We start from the raw sequence: 17,285 nt of genomic DNA on the forward strand, positions 1-17,285 counted from the left end.
TGGTCTTGAGCGCCGTCTGCAACCGCTTCAGCTTGCTCTCCATCGCCTCCCGCTGTCGAACAAGCGCGTTGAGTTGCTCCTCCATTTCTCGAATTTTCTGCTTCCGACGCTGCTCTTCCAGTTGCTTCTTTACCGGGGTCACTTCTTTTTCCGTGTCGTCACCGCTTTCGTGTTCTTCCTCTGGCACTTCTGGTTTCTTCTTGGGCGTATTCTTCTTCTTCTTCTTTTTCCCGCTTTTAGGAGTACGCGGCAGAGTCATGCTTTTCCATGCTCTTTTTTCGCAAGAAGGGTGCTACGCCCCAAGCCGGAAGAGTCTTTCTCGCCACGTGGCTCCTACGCCCAACGAACCACTCCGGAAGAGTTTTTTTTTTTTTCGCACTTTTTTCACGCGCGGACCCCAAGGGTCGGTTTTCGCACTTTTTTCTTCCGGAACCGTCAAACGTTTCTTTTCGGACTGCTCTACAGCCGCCCGTCCGCTGACTTCCGGAATAAAGCACTTTTTCGCGCGTGGGTGCTACGCCCCGCGCCCCACGCTTTCACTCGCAAACACTTCGCTCGCGAACGTTCGATTCGGATTTCCCCGCCGGTCAATCCGTCTTTTTCACTCCCGGACACTACTTCAGTGATCCGGCCTTGAAGGACCAAATGTTCTCCAAAAACTTCGCGAATTTCTAGTGGACTGTATTTTTCACATCAAATTTCGGCAGAGAAGAAAAAACGCGCGTCCTTTCTGTGCGAGCGACAAGTAAAAACTTAAGGTAGCTTTATTTCAAGATGATAATGTAGAGGTGGGAACAAAATAGAAAAAGATTTATACGCTAAATTGAAAACACTAATTTTACGGCAAACAGGCAGTTATGTAGAAATGTAAATTTTCATGTCCAGTATGAAAAATCATATAATTTCCTACCAAATTGGTCCCAACCCAAATGTCCCAAATCATTTCGGTATTCTGGTTCCGCCGAGAACTAGCGGGATATCGGTGAGCTTTTTGACAGTTTGTTAGTTTGAATGCCGTGTTTGTTTACCTGCATTTGTTTGCAGAACCGTCTGCCTGCATACATTTTGCTTTGTTTGCGAGTTTGCCGCAAACAAGTTTGCGAGTTTGTATGTTTGTCATAGTTTAAATACCTCCTTTAATAAAAACTAATTACGATTATGATTAAGGTGCCTCAGTCATAATCCAAAATCTATCCTATTATAAATTTATCCAAAGAAAAAAATATGTTGAAGGCAAGTGCTCAAGCAAAAAAACATTTTTAAGCGTTTTAAATAATATTCTTCTCTTGTCAGTTTAATTTTTAATGTTACCATAGAATTAAAAAAAAAATGATCTTCAATATCTAAATATTTTAAAATAACAATGTTTCCTGGTATTTTATTTCCCACGAAACGGGAAATTAGAATCTCGGGAAATTCCGTTATAGGGATATTTTTGAAAAAGTCATAAAATCCATTTTTCATTATAGAGCAATTCCAGCTCAAATCAGGAATTTTTGTGATACTTTTTTCTACCCGACTCTCCCCGATTTCAATGAAACTTTTTAGAAATGTTATCCTAGGCTTATATAAGCCATTTTTGTGTATATCGAGCCAATTGTACCTTTTAATTTTATTTTTTCATTTGAGAAGGGTGTAATTTATTTAAATATTAAAGTATTTTTAAATTTTGAAATTACTGTAAATTAAAACCGTTGCATCGTATCAAAAAGTGGTCAAAGACAAACTTGTAGAAAATTGGACGGGCTTTTTGAAAAAAAAAAAAAATACACTGAAAGAAAAATAAACGCCACTTCTATGAGATTTTTCAATTTTTAAGTTAAAAAGTTAAATTTAAAGGTGATGTTACGATTTTTTTTCGTCCAACATTATTGAGGAAATAGCCTAAGATGTTACAAAAAGTCTCATGAAAAATGCAGGATGGTATGTCTCTCCCAAAAAAAAGGCTAAAACTGTTTTTTTTTAAAAGGTCTAAACGTCAATCCTTGTGAAGATACACTGCCGTTCTACGCATAATTGTCCCATGTCAGTTTTGGGTGATTTTGACTTTATGACATTTTTAAGTTCAGTCTGATGTGTACTTTAAGAAAAACACATAAAATCTGGTACTTTGTTCGGAAACTCATTAAAAACAACACCAAGTCTGTTTGTCCCATCGTTGTACTTCTACGCATAATTGTCACACCAAGTATTTTCTTTCACGCAATCATTTGTTTTACTAAACATTATAGGGCTTTTGTTAATTTGATTTGGTTAACCGCGGTGGATTTTCTTGAAATAATTCGAACTGTCAAAAATCCACCAAAGCATCTACCGGTGGATACTTTTCTACCACAGATTTTTGTGCGATCAATGTGGTAGATGCTTTGGTGGATTTTTGACAGTTCGAATTATTTCAAGAAAATTCACCGCGGTTAACCAAATCAAATTAACAAAAGCCCTTATGTCTTGTTTACCTTTTGTAAAGCAAGAGAATCACAAATAAAGGTTATAAACTGCTAACTGGGGTGATTAGGGACACATTGGGCGAATAGGAACCCACGGGACAATTATGCGTAGAAACACAGAAATCGGTCGAAAAATTTCAATCGCATTTTTCTCAGTTGCACTTTTTTGAACATGGGACAATTATGCGTAGAACGGCAGTCAAGCAAACAAAAAAAACATTTTTAAGCGTTTTAAACAATGTTCTTCAGCTCAGTTTAAGTTTTAATGTTACCATAATATTTTCAAAAAATATTTGATCTTCAATATCTAAATATTTTAAAATAGGTAACAATGTTATTATAATTAGAAAAATTAGAATCCCGGGAAATCCTGTTATAGGGATATTTTTGAAACAGTCATAAAATCCATGTTTCATTAAAGGGGAGAGTGGGAAGACTTGATCCCTGGGGACACTAGATTCCAAGCCTGTATCTCATCATATATAAATATTTTTTATACACGAATAATAAAAAAAAATATACCCGAATTGTTTAAAAAACTTATCAACTCCAAAACCCATACACATTTGACGTTAAATTTATCGTCATACTATTTTTACAATCAATTGTTTAAAAAAGTGCGTTTAGGGATACCTGATCCCTGCATTTTTACAGTCACTGGAATCAGCCTCAAGCTTAATTAATTGGGCTGGGTTTTTGTGCACCTTTAGTATATAGTTTTACATTACTTACTGCAGTTTGAACCATTTTTCAAATGTTTTGTAAACAAAAATTACCAGCTTTTGTAAACATGCCCAATTTTGGTCTAAAAAAGAAAATTTTAAGTTTTTAAATATTTTACATACTAAACTTGTTATACTTTGAACACAAACGTACAGGTTTTATGTGAAATTGCCGTAACTTATAAAAAATTAAAACTTTGGATGAATAAGAAACATTTTCCTTAAGATTTCTTCAAAATGTACAAAGGGGGATCAAGTTACCCCTAACATTTTGAAAATGCCGGTTCAAAATATTTGTTCAAAACATTTGGCACGATTCGAAGAGTTCATCTGATGAAATACCTTTATCAGTCACACATAGTTGAATGTTTAAGCTTTCAATTGGGTCCTAAAATGAAGCTTAGATTGCTGATATTATTATTATTTACAGCGATAAAGCTTATTTTTCTGAGTACAATGACCCTTCGTACGACCACAAAGAGTTTAAAATGGATTTTTAAATCAATTTGGAAAAATTAACCTCGCGGTCCTTCTTGACAGAAAAGTTCCTACTTGACAGCTCGTTCCAAGTAGATCATAGTTGATCCATCGAAAAAATGTTGTCTTGTCAATATTTTTTTGCATTAAAATGAAAAAAAAGTGATCAGAAATGGCTTTAATCGTGTTTTTTACCGTTGTGCATAAAAATTGACATAGGGTTTTAGTACCCAATTCATGCAAAAAGTTATGTGCGATACAAAAAAGGGGATCAAGATTTTGTTCTTTGTTGTGCTTTGGAATTTAAATGAACCAAAATTTATAATCCAATGTGATTCTAATTAAATGAGTCTTTAATAAATTTCTTTCTTTTAGTTTTTTTTGACGTGACAAGAAAATCGTATAAAATGTCTTTGAAAATGTTTAAAATAAAATGACATCCAGTCAATGTCACTGCCACCTACTGGCGATAATCGGGACTACAGTCTGAATAGGGACAGGAGATTTAAAAGCAAAAAAATTTACCAACCAATTGTTCTGTTCTGTTCCTGAAAATCAATCAAAAAATCAAAACATTATTCGAAAAATTGGCTTCATCAACTGTTCTTAATTTGTTACATTGTTCCTGATTGAGGATTTTTTTTTCAATTTAAAAATTTATTAATATAAATAAATATTGCACCCAGTCTGTTTAAAAATATTTCAAATTACATTGGGAATGTTTTAAGCGCAAGGCGTTTAAAGGATCTGTAAACTGGGGGAAACAATTTTCCCTAATATGTTTAAATTAACAATCTCACTTAATTGCAGTTTCCAATTTAAGGTTGTTACACGGAGAAAAAAGAGTTCCCAAAATCGTGAACAAGCGTTCATGAAAATGGGAACCACGAACAAAGTGTTCAAATTTAATGGTACGTTTTTCAAAATCGTACCATGGGATTTGAACACTTTGTTCGGGGTTCCCATTTTCATGAACGCTTGTTCACGATTTTGGGAACTCTTTTTTCTCCGTGTTACATCTGAACATTTTAAAAACTTCGATACACCGATTATAAAATCAATTGAATAGCTATCAGAAAAAAAATCATATCAAACAATATTTCAAAAATTAATACGCGCAATATGTTGAAGTCATGTTTGCTTCCAAAGTTCATCGGCTGAAAACGTCACCCTCAGTAAAAGTGCATGACTTGTTGGTTACTTGTATTTTTTTAACATCAGCTCTTTTACATTCACTTTTTTGACTCGGTGTACTAATTGATGGTTGTCTTACGCCTAGAGAGTGACGATTCTCGAGATTTTCAATTTCCCGAGAATCGAGAGTTTGATTTGACCATTTCCCGGGAATTCCCGGGACCCGGGAGTTTTTTTTTGACTATGCCAATAGTGCCAAAATTTAAAATGAAAAGTAATAAATTTGTTTCTTTTTAGTGAATTCAGTTACAATTAATTCATACTAATTCTATGAAACGTTAATTTAAGTAGCCTCATTATTTTGAGGAACTATATAAAACCTTTTGATTTTTTTCTGAATCTGCAAATATAAAATCGTTTCTTGAGCTTTTTAAGACTCAAAATTGTAGTTTAAAATATTTACGAATCTTAATTCGCACTGAATGATTTTTCAAAAGTTTCACAAAACTGTTATTAGATTTTTGTAAAAAATAACTAATATAGCTAATATATAATTTCCCAGTATCGGGAATTTTGCAATATGATAAAAAACAACTCAAAATAACAAATCAAACTGTTTTTTGTTGTAATTTTTAAGGTCAACTGTAAATATTCATTGAAGAAATATTTACAGTTATCAGGAAAATCCATATGTTCACAAAAAAACTAGATTATGAGGATTCCCTCTTCCCTCTTGGAAATAATTGAAAAAATATATATTAAAATAAAACATTTGATTTAATTTCTGGGGTGTAACTGCTAAATATTTTTTAAGGTAAATTTTGGGGTCCAATTTTTTTTGGCTGCTCTCAATTTTTGACAAGTTAAAATTTACACTTTCTGAATAAGAAGATTAGAGAAGCATTGGTATATTCGAACTTGATTGAAAATTCAAGTTCAAAACAATTTTGAATTTTTCAAATGTTTTTCTGATAAGTTTATATAATTTTGCTTCGATATTTATAAGTTCAAAATTTCCCGGGAGTCTCGACCGAATTTCCCGGGAATCGAGAGGTCCAAAAATGGTCGATTTCCCGGGAATTTTTTCCCGGGAATTCCCGCTCGTCACCCTCTACTTACGCCGAATTTTTTATTCAAATCCGTTTTAAAATTTTGTATTACTTGTACCTCAAAACATTCTGTTGTATGTAGCGGATATAAGGATTTTATGTTGCTTTTCCCGGATTGGCTTATATTAAGACCAAAAGCGAGTTCAGTGCAAACATCAAAACAATTATGAGTTTACTTTTTTCACAGTTTCACTTGGTCTACTCCTGATCGAAGATGGTAGCTGTCTCGTGACGTTGTTTGCTGTTTACGTTCTGGAGATATTCCACAGAGTATTGAGTCCATTCAATCATTCTCTCAGCATCAAGGAATCTCAACATGAAATTCAAATTTCTTAGGGTAGGCTTCTAGAACATCATCTCCAACTTACCTCACACATTTTCACGCCAGAGTGTATCCCCAAATTTAGTGGTGCTGATTACAGTCAGCGTATGCCGTAAAACCCTTCGGAGCGATCGTTGAACTCCCGCGAGCTCGAACGTTTTAAAGCTCAACACCGAGTGCAAATTCGGGCCCCGCGGACTCCTCGTACAAGGTGTTGTACACCACACGAATACCTGTTTGCGGGCAAGATTTTCGGCCGGTGGTGTCCTTCACTCCAGCTGTTTTGTTAACATTGTGTATGAGTACGTATGTATTTGTCGAATATATGCTTCTAGCTTATCTCGTGTCGGATGGAACGGGTGTTATCGTTCGATTTTGATTGTTGGAGGTTGGATGATTGCTGCTTGGTGGTGTTGTTGTTGATGGTTGTTTTAAGGTGATAATATGAGCTCATTTTTCTTTGATCCATTCAGTTGTGTCTTAATTTTATTGAAAGTATTTGCATGGTTTTTTAAATGTAATTAATAAGACCAAAATCTATCTACATGCACATTAGCATTTCGGTTTCTTTTAGGCCCTTAAACAACTTCTTAAAATTTGGGAGCAATTGGTTGCGTCCACACTTTGCGCATTGCATTTTAATTTTGTACGGGAATTAGTATGGGAAAAACCTTCTTTTTAACTTTTTAATTTTTATATTTTTTTATATTTTCCACTATTTTTTCAAGCCAACACAATATATATTGTGCTATCTTGCTACTGTCAAAAGATACAGCATCCTCAAAACGGATTAAAACGTGTTTTTTGCTCGGAAATCGGGAAAGTCGGGAATTCGCCAAAATCCGTGATAAATCGGGAATTTGCGATTTTTTGTCAAAAATTCGGAAATTCCATGCATAATTGTCTGAAAATTATTTGCTATCTCTTGAATGATTTCATAATGTTTTGTACAATTTTCAAATAAATTTCACTCAATTCTATTTTAGCAACCAACTTTAAATTTAAGCTGCCTTCCACTATTTTAACCTATAGCCTTAAATTCAAGACATTACATGCAAATTACATACACAGAAAAAAAAAATGATGGTAATATTCATCAGGAATTGGTGACAGATATTGTGGCAAAAAAATGATAAATTTTACCTTAGAAAATGATGAATTTTCATCAGAAAATGATGAAATATTGTATTATTGCATTAAAAAATGTGTAATTTGTGGCTGAGAAAGTGGAAGGATAGGTATTGAAATGTCATCCATTTCAGAGAACGTTAATAAAACATTTGATTCAAACGAATATTTTTTTCATGACTTTCAGGGTACTTTGTGGGCGGCAATCAGTTAGCGGCCAACTGCTTGATCGCTCTAAGGACCCGGGTTGGTTTTTTAGCAAATATTACTTTAAGGTTAGACGGAACGCCAGTTCTTGGACAACTTTCGTTCAACTTAAATAAATGTCTGAACTCGACAGGTTGCTCGCTATCGACCTATTTAGCGTCTGTAACAGACAGAACATGTTTAAGTTACGGTGTTTAAGTTAAAGGTGCTTCCAAAAATGCTAGTCGTGGTATCAATATGGTCCCGTTTTACCATAAGTTATATCGTTGGGATTCAATAATTATTCAATTAATTATTTGTTTTTGAACATTGCACAAGATTGAAAATAATTTCAGCAGAGCTGCTAAGTCAGAGCCTACACAGAAAAAAAAATGATGGTAATATTCATCAGGAAATGGTGACAGATTTTGTGGCAAAATAAATGATAAATTTTACCCCAGAAAATGATGAATTTTCATCAGTTTTTGATGAATATTCATCAGGTTCACATTTTTACACATTTTTTATGTAATATTACACAAATAAAGAGGTAATATTCAACCTACCAAATTTTCAACATTCCAAAATTCAACTTTTTTTTCTGTGTACGTAAGCAGAATCAAACCTTTTTCACGATTTGCAGTCGACAAATTTGGAGAAGCAGAAATCGGAAAATTATTTAAGCCAGAGTAAATTAATTTTGCATAAATTGTACGACTAAGGATTGAGCCATTTCTTTTATAATATACAAAAAGTAAAAGCACTGATATAACTAGATATTAAATTACGTGTTTGCTTAAAGCCAACTTCGCTTTAAAATTGTATGTATTCCAACTGAATTGTTTTAACAGTTAAAGCAGAGAGAAGGGAACAATGTTGGACAAAAATTTGTGCGATTGTAGGAAGTTTGATGGAAAATTCTGACAAATTTTTACGTGCATTTTAGATTCATCCGGACCGAAATATTAGCGTTTGAAATCTGAAGCACTGTTTTCTGCGAAATGGTACCCCAGCACCTTCGAGTAAGACGTTATTCATCGTCAGTACAATATTGAGTCCAAAAAGGAGGATAATTGTGTTTGAATCCCATCGGTGGCACCTTTTTTGTGTTTCCAAAAATTGTACATGCAAAGTGTAATATTAAATTAGTGTTGTGCATACGATTTTACCATCGGATTTTTTGCTGTGTACTTACCAAAAAAAAAAGTTCCAGCAGTAGCTACCTTCCCAGACGATGTTTCACCAGTTGAAATACTTGAGATATTATCCCACATGAAATATTCACCTGCAAAAAAAGCGATTTTTTTACAAAGTGTCATATTCTTAAGAAAACAAAACTTATCTAAAAGTGGAAATAGACGTCGACTAATGGTGATTAGATCCGAAAATCTAATTTTGCACAGTTATGGCGGCTGCTTTTTCCACGTTGGCTTTTGCATTTTCCAAGAGTCGTTTGTTGTGAGAAGCTGTAAAGATGAGTTGATAATTATGTTTAATGATATTTAAAATTGTCATTAGGACTCTTAACTGTTGCCAGAAACCGAAAAGTGATGCGTGTTACACGAGAGGGGCCATCAAAGAATGCTTCTCACCAAGCCAATTTGATAACACTCAAAGAAATAATTAAAAACAATATTTTAGGAATTTATTAGTCCTGTTTTTACTTACATAATGAACATGAGGTTATTTACTTCAAATTTAACGTTTGTTGAAAAATTAAGTTTTTTATTATATTTTGGATGAATAAGTCCGATAAACAAGTCATCCCGACTAACCAACTATCCTGAAATAAATGGATCGTACATCAGATTCTTCGTGAACTGTTCAAACCCCAAAACTCGACAGGCAACTTCCTTCAAACTTAACCAAAAAAGCACCACTTTTTAAGGATTCTTGGATGCGCAAGTGGCCAAAACACCCGGACTCTTCCTCCAAACCGATCCGGAAGAAGCACCAACACAAACTTACCAAAACAAACGACGACGGCGGCACGGAATCTGCGACGATTCCTGGACGTAAACACCCGGCACCTTCCTCCAAACCGATCCGGAAGAAGCGCCAACACAAACTCACCAAAACACACGTCGTCGCACAGAATCTGCAACGATTGATTGACGCACGAGCGACCAAAACTCCCGGACACGCGACGATTGAATCACGATCCGACAGGCTTCTGCCAACCACTTTTCAAAACGTTGCGTTTGACAGTTGTCAAAGTCCCTGGGTCAAAAGATGGTTGAATATTGTACCTAAATTTGATGAATATTACTCAAGTATACGAGTAGCAAAAATAATGTTGAATATTCATCAAAAATTAGGTAATATTACACAATTTTTGTGTAAAACCTGTTTGACAAAAAAAATTTCGTTATTCAACAATTATAGAGGTAAAATTCATCATTCTTTTTTTCAACATTCTGTTTTCAACCTTCCATTTTTACATTATTTTTTGCTGTGTACTAATATATAAATTGGATGATTAAGATAGCAAGATGGCTTTTGGTTCATAAAAATATTAAGAAAATCTGTGTAAAATAGATTTTCTTAATATTTCTTCATGAGCCAAACATTTTTTTTTGACTAAGTTTATCATAAAAACAACATCTAACTTTAAAAAACAACAAAGCTAATGCAAAACCAAAAAGAAAATAAATCTGAATGTCAACGATTATGGTCAGCGTTGAATTATGGTTCAGTTTCACTTTGTTACATTGCTTGATTATGTGGAAACAATTTCAATATGAGTTTGTTAAATATTTTTTTAAATATTTAATTAAAAATATTTACACAGAAAAAAAATGATGGTAATATTCATCAGGAAATGGTGACAGATTTTGTGGCTAAAAAAATGATGAATTTTACCCTAGAAAATGATGAATTTTCATCAGTTTTTGATGAATATTCATCAGGTTCACATTTTTACACATTTTTTATGTAATATTACTCAAAAAAAGAAGTAATATTCAACCTACCAAATTTTCAACATTCCAAAATTCAACTGTTTTTTTCTGTGTAGTTAAACTAAATTCATCAGGCCATTTCAAATAATTTTTCCATTTGATTAATTTCCTCAATCTTTTTTGTGGGTATTGGTAAATAACTAATAGTTATTAACTATAGATAAAGCTTTTCAGTTATCGGAAAGCTTAAATAACGAGTAAAATCCATATAATTTTCGTTCATAATAAAACAAATTAAAAACTTGTTGAAAATATGCAAGGTATTGAAAAGTAATTAAATTCTTGACATTTTGGTTTATTTTTTTACAAATATGTTTGAAGCATAATCTCGCGCGAAACATGGAGTCTTATCAATCCAGATTTTTCATTGAAAAGAATTAAAACATTTAAATGCTAACAAGGCGATAATAAATCAATATAGGGTATAACATTGTTAAAATTTACAAAATAAAAAAGAAACCTGGTAAACGAATTCCTAGATATTTTCAAAAACTATAACAACTGTAAACTGCTCTCCGATTAAAATAAATAAATTATCTAGCATTTTAAATTTAGTTATCTTTTAATTAATGCCATCTCTTTTTTTTTCTTTACAGTTCAAATATCAAAATTTTGATGTTTGGCAATTAAAAAAAAATTCTGCTTCCATTTTTGAAGGATTTTTTTTAGGAATTTATTTTCTTATTTTTACTTAAATTCGCAATAATTTGTTTTTTTTAAATTTATTTTGAAATTTTGTTCGATGGTTGAATCGACTTTTTTATATAAAGATTTCTGGTTTTGATTATTTTTAGTCTTCATTTGATTAGACCCTCTGAACAAATGCAAACATTGAGTATGTCCCTCTCACACCTCCATCGGAATAAGCGGGATACACTAAATGGCATTGTTTACATTTGATTATAGGACGTTATTAAGAAAGCTTACACGAAGTTGACTTTATAGCTGTCGGCCACCATTGCTAGTACCAACCACTAGTGTCTTCCTTTTAATCTACAAGGACTTCGCCGCCCTGGGCTCCTAAGTGTATGAAAGTATGGCACGGAGCGACGGCGCCGAATACTCATATTTACACAAAGAATTTTAGAGCGCCCGCCGCGGGATTCGAACCAGCGACCTCTGGATTGTGAGTCCAGTGCGCGGTCCGATTGATCCACACGGCCGCTCGAAGCTTACACTTTTGTTTTTAAATTTTTATTTCCTCAATTTTATAAATTTTTTAAAGCTCTTATTTTTTATGTTTTTTTTTAATTTTTCTTGTTTTTAATTTTTGTTAAGATTTTCTAGATTTTTAATTTTTTTAATTTTTTTTAAATGTTTAAAAGTTTAAAATTAAAAAAAAAATATTTTTGATTTTTTTTAAATTTTTAAAATGTTAAAAAGCTTTGAAATTAAAAAAAAAAGATTTTTTTGAAATGTTCGAAATTTTTGAAATTTTTAATTTTTTTAAATGTTTTGAAATGTTTGAAATTTTTAATTTTTTTTAATTTTGAATCTTGTTAAATTTTTTAAATTTTTCTAGTTTTTTTTTTTTTCTTGCTTGATTCACATTTGATACGGTACCAAACAGGCTGAATCCCTAAGAACTGAGAGCAAATTTGCTACCGCGACAGGTACCGCGGTGGGGTTGACGTCGAGTGCAAATTTGATTTGCTTCGATGTTTGCCACCAGCGCTGGAGATGCACTAACTTGAAAAGAGATTTTTTGATAGATTTGTTATCTTGAGCATAGTTTGGACTTCTAAAAAAAATGAGGAAACCAAATTTCTTGATTTGTATTCTACTTTATCAGTAAAACGGTGTTGTAAATCGTCGTTGACGAGCCTTGCAATTTTTTTTTACCAAATTGTGCAATTTTGCCAAATTAAGTTAGTAAGACTTTGTGACCTTCACAGATCCCCAACATTCTATTTTAATCCTGAGATATTCAAAAGAAACTGAAAAAATTCCGTGCATTATTGCCATATTTCATATGAAAGAAATTTCAATCTTGTCGTGCTATCTTGACACACTCTGAAAATTGATAAAAGTGCGACAACTGGATAGAAAAAAATATCATTTGGTGACAAATAAGATTACAACGATTAGCGACCGTCACTAGTGCTTGTGAGTTCTCTTTTTTTATCTCGTGATTTTTTCATTTACTTTCTCTATCACTCCTTCTCTTTGCTACGTTCACGAACACTCGCCGAAGATTCTTTTGTTTTCTCAGAAAAGAGAAATGAAAGAACGCGAGAGAAGGATTGGGAACCGACCACCTTCCGTTAAACTGAGCTGGCAAATTTAGTTTTGTGGCGGCTTTTATGGCTACGCTCTGTTGAGGGGGGATGATTGAGAATGCGGGAATGAGGGAGAAAAAGAAAAAAATGTCACACGGAATTGTGTAAACACGAGAAAGAGACCGGCAATTCTTTTTGCTGAGAATTTCGCGACAGATAAAAGGGCAGTGAAAGAGAGGTTGGGAGATGAGATTTCGAGCATGATAATTGTAGTCGCTGAGAACTGAAAGTTTGATATTTTTACAACACTGAGTAAATGTAAAATTCCACAAAATTGTATTTTATTATGTTTGAACTTCTGGCAAGCAAATGACTTGACTTTCTTTTCTTTTATCATGCATAGGCATATTCATGCATTAAATTGATTTACTTTTTCATCTCCGTTCAACAGGGACAACTCCAAAAAGCAAATCGTGGACATTCTGGAGAAGATTTCCTCGCTCAGGCCACCCGAGCGATTACTGTTGTACCTGCGAATGCCCGGCGGCTATCCTGAAACTGGTACTAAAATCCCGAAAATCGTTTCCAGTGAAAGTTATACCTAATTTGTTTTCCTTTTTTTGCCCAGATCCCCTGCGACAGTCCCAGAACCCGCTGGGTACCCGTTCCGAGATCAACCACACCATCAACTGGGTCCGGTCGCACCTGGAGCACGATCCGAACGTGTCCATTCCGAAGCAGGAGGTGTACGAAGATTACATGTAGGTTTTTGATTTTTAGACTGAGTTTCGCGTTGTTTGAACTTTTGCTTTTTTTCCAGTGCCTTCTGCGAACGGATCGACATCAAGCCGCTGTCGACGGCAGACTTCGGCAAGGTGATGAAGCAGGTCTTTCCGGGCATTCGACCCCGGCGGCTCGGTACGCGTGGCCACTCGCGCTACTGCTACGCGGCCATGCGCAAAGCCACCAAACTGGCAGCCCCCAAGTTGCCCGATCTCAGCACGCCCAGCGCCGCGGGCAGCAGCACCGGCCACAGTGGCGGCGAGGTGAGTGTGGTGGGACTGTTCGGGGACACGGTCAGAAACTGAGTTTGTTTTTATTTCTCTCGATTTTAACAGAAGAACTCCGATGACCCGGAGGAGCACGTGCCAACGGACGAGGAAGCGTGGAAGGTGATCAAGGTGTGGGCGGAGGCGATGCTGCCGAGTTCGTTCGGCACGATCAACGAGCTGGCCGGGTTCATCAACAAGAACAATCTCAACTCGCCGACCAGCATCGCCAGCCGGCAGCTGCTGCAGAAGAAGCTGATGCAGCGCGAGCTCAAGGAGCGGAAGAAGCTAACCGTAAGTGTGCGCTTATTTTCTCTCTCAGGTTGGCCTAATTTTGTAATTTTGTGCCGCAGTCAGCGGGGAGTCGAACGACCTAGCGAACGCAAGCAGACGTCGTCTCGCGTTACGCTTAGTCGCAACAAACAAATAAGAAGAGCAACAAAAGACGAACATCAACACAATGAAGCAGGGCAGAAGAGGCACGGTCGTGGATTTTTCGCGATTAGATCGGACAGAGTGCACTCTCTCTTATTTTTTGTCTGATAAGAGGTGCACCACAGTGAAACACGAACGAAATGTAACAAATTTCACTTTCCGTTCTGGCGCGCTTGGATAATGAATTGCATTGGTCTACGACACCTTCCTTGGAAAATGGTAGCATTTTTTTCGATGTCAATATTCAACAATAATTTCCATTAAAATTGCTACTTAACCCCCTCCTGGTAATTAGTGGAATGTGTTAAAAATTATCCAAACGGAGACGCGAGGCCCCACTCAAATTGATGAAAACAAATTTGGTTTCATGCTTTGGGCAATCAATCAACAAGACCTTCGCTCAAAAATTTCTCTTTTCCTAGAAAAGCTGTATGTTTCATAAAATGTGAAATCTGAGTCATGGGACTAATTCGAGGAAAGAGTGGAACGAGTTAAAAAATTAGCTCTTTTAATTAAAAAAATTTTTTTTCGAGAAAAATATGCTATAGCAACAGGCTCAACAAGTTCATCAGCGGTCATGCAATTTAACTAAAAGACTCATTGTTTGAAGAGTCTAAAAATTTGTTAAGTACCCAATCTCAATAAAAAAAATCAGTTGCTGTGTATGTTTTGTATTGTTTCACAACTGATATTATATTCTAGAATAAAAAATCAAAGGGATTTCATTTTGACAATGAAAAAAAAAATTATTGAAGAACTCGACGGCAACATTTCAAAAGGCATCATGTACATTTTGACACTTTCTGGTTTATTGCATATTCTGAAAGTACTCCTAATAAGCTACCTCTCCACCAAAAATGAGCAAAAGTTTTTTTCAGTAAAGTCTGTTTAATCATGTTTTTAAATAAAGTAACATAAACAAAATCTCTGTCATCAGCAGTGTCTGTTTATATAGCCCTATCAACCTGTCAAATAAAAGACTACATGAACCTCGAGCCGAAAAAAAGCATCATGAAAAAGACGCCATGTACATTTGCCGACGAAAAGCGAATCATAACAAAACTTCCCCTCCACTTGCAAAAGGCGCCATGTACATTCGGCGAAGAAAAACGAATCATAACAAAGGGTGATATAGACGTTGGTGATTTCAAAAGAAGTTATGTTTGTTTTTCTTAAATGTAATGACGGAAATAATGTTTTATTGAATATGGATGATCAAGTATCAATAAAAGCTACGTTTTCGATCGTTTGTTATCATTATAACATCTCCTTTTGCTTTTATATTTAAATGGGAATTGAAAAACGATGCATAGCATTCAAATGCGTTTTTCTCAAAACGCACGGTTTGTACATGATGCTTTTTGAAATGTTTGCGTCGAATTTCTGTTACTTCGAGGGTAACTGTTGCAAACATATGTAGCTAAGTTGTGTTTTACTAAAAATGACACCTTTGGCTACGTCTTCTTTGGTTACAGGGTGGCCATCAGAACTCGAAATTCAAATTCGCGTTTTTTCCCGGTGTTCTCTCGAGACTCAAAGAAAATTTCCAAATTTACAAGTCCGAAAATTCTATCAAACTCAAAATCAATAAAACTTCGTTTTATTTAAAAATTATGCAAATTACACAACTCGACATTTTTGACGTCGATGTCAGTAAACGCTTTAGTTTCGTCAAAGTATGATAAATGTCGACTCCCTGACCGTGCTCCAATATTCAGAATTGAATTTTAGTGGATTCCCTGCCGATAAATAAAATTGTAAATTTTATGGAATTATCTTAAGCAACCATGCGAACCCATGTTTATTCATGGGGCTAGCAAAAAATAACGGAGAGCGCATGGTTGCTCAACACGATTCCATAGCATTTATACCCAAATTTACATTTTTATTTATTGCCTGGGAAATCACTGAAATTCAATTCTGTTGATTAGAGCGTGTTCAAGGAGCCCAAACAAGCTTCCCTGCACCGTGCGATACACGCGGTACACTTCTAGAGTTCTTTTTTGAAAAGGACCTATACGCTATTGTGTTTCATAAGCACCTTTAAAAAAAAAAAAAAAAACTCTAGACTTGTACCTCGGTTTTGCTTTGTTCGGTTTACACCCGTACCCGACTCACTTGAGCCGATGGTATCGTGTCTGGCACTCACCCGTGGCACGAACCCAGCGTATGAGCCAAGGTGGTTCACTCGGTACGAGCCGTTCAATACCACGGCACGTACCTCGGCTCGTACCGAGTGAACCACCTTGGCTCACACGCTGGGTTCATGCCACGGGTGAGTGCCAGACACGAAACCGAGCCGACGAGCCGACGCGTGCCTTGGTGCGCTGGTACGATGAACCAAAATATCAACACATAAATGGGTTTGGGCTCGTACCGAAGCTAGAAAACCAAACCCGCAGTGTTCTTTGTCACTGGCGCATGGGAAGCTTGAGCCCAAATCTATCATATCTTGATAAAACTGAAACGTTTACGGCCATCAAATTCACAAATGTTGAGTTGTATTGTCACTGTAAAAGCAGGAAATATCTATTTTTTTAATAATTAATTTTCAATATTTCAACTTTGGGTGAAAGCATAAATAGGTCGTCCATAACATTTATTTAGTAAGATACAAAAATGCAATATCATTATTCATAAATCGGTATCTACAAAACCATTTTTTCTGATCGATTTTGTATCGGTCAAAAGAAGAAATGCAGGAAACAAAATTTTGCAACGGCCCATCAATTAAATTTTGCACTGCAATTTGTCCAAAATAATTTGAATATAATTTCGAAAAAGTTATGCTAAATTTTGATACGCAAATTTTATAGGAAAACTCAGTTTAACTGATATCGTTAAGAAATTTATTTTGAAACAAGCCTTACCCGACAAACTTCGTTCTGCCTTTTTTCGTTGTTGACGTTTTTAACTTTTTTGCCTATTCAGCCTCCTGTGATCAAAATTTGATTTTACGTAACTTTTCCCATACAATCTGCAGATTTTCTGGAATCGGTTCCAGAGTGGCCAAAGTTGTAACTTTTTGGCGTAAGAACCTTCCTTGGGCTTACACGAACCTAACGCAACAAAAAGCACCTCGATCCGACGCTCCGTA

The 17,285-nt window shown here is 35.2% G+C and overlaps 1 protein-coding gene across 2 annotated transcripts in view; it reads left to right on the forward strand.

The window, feature by feature from the left end:
* Positions 1–17,285, forward strand: part of LOC120413992 (uncharacterized) — a 36,784-nt gene that overhangs the window by 7,277 nt on the left and 12,222 nt on the right. The window contains exons 2-5 of one of the 2 annotated variants that reach the window (XM_039575005.2): positions 13,156–13,265; positions 13,333–13,465; positions 13,525–13,750; positions 13,823–14,047. In XM_039575005.2, coding sequence (XP_039430939.1) covers positions 13,156–13,265; positions 13,333–13,465; positions 13,525–13,750; positions 13,823–14,047 — 694 coding nt within the window. The remainder of the gene's footprint in view (positions 1–13,155; positions 13,266–13,332; positions 13,466–13,524; positions 13,751–13,822; positions 14,048–17,285) is intronic. The other variant, XM_052710368.1, reaches the window with a different exon arrangement.

The sequence above is a fragment of the Culex pipiens genome, chromosome 3 (genome assembly GCF_016801865.2).
Source record: "Culex pipiens pallens isolate TS chromosome 3, TS_CPP_V2, whole genome shotgun sequence".
NCBI classification, from domain to species: Eukaryota; Metazoa; Arthropoda; class Insecta; order Diptera; family Culicidae; genus Culex; species Culex pipiens.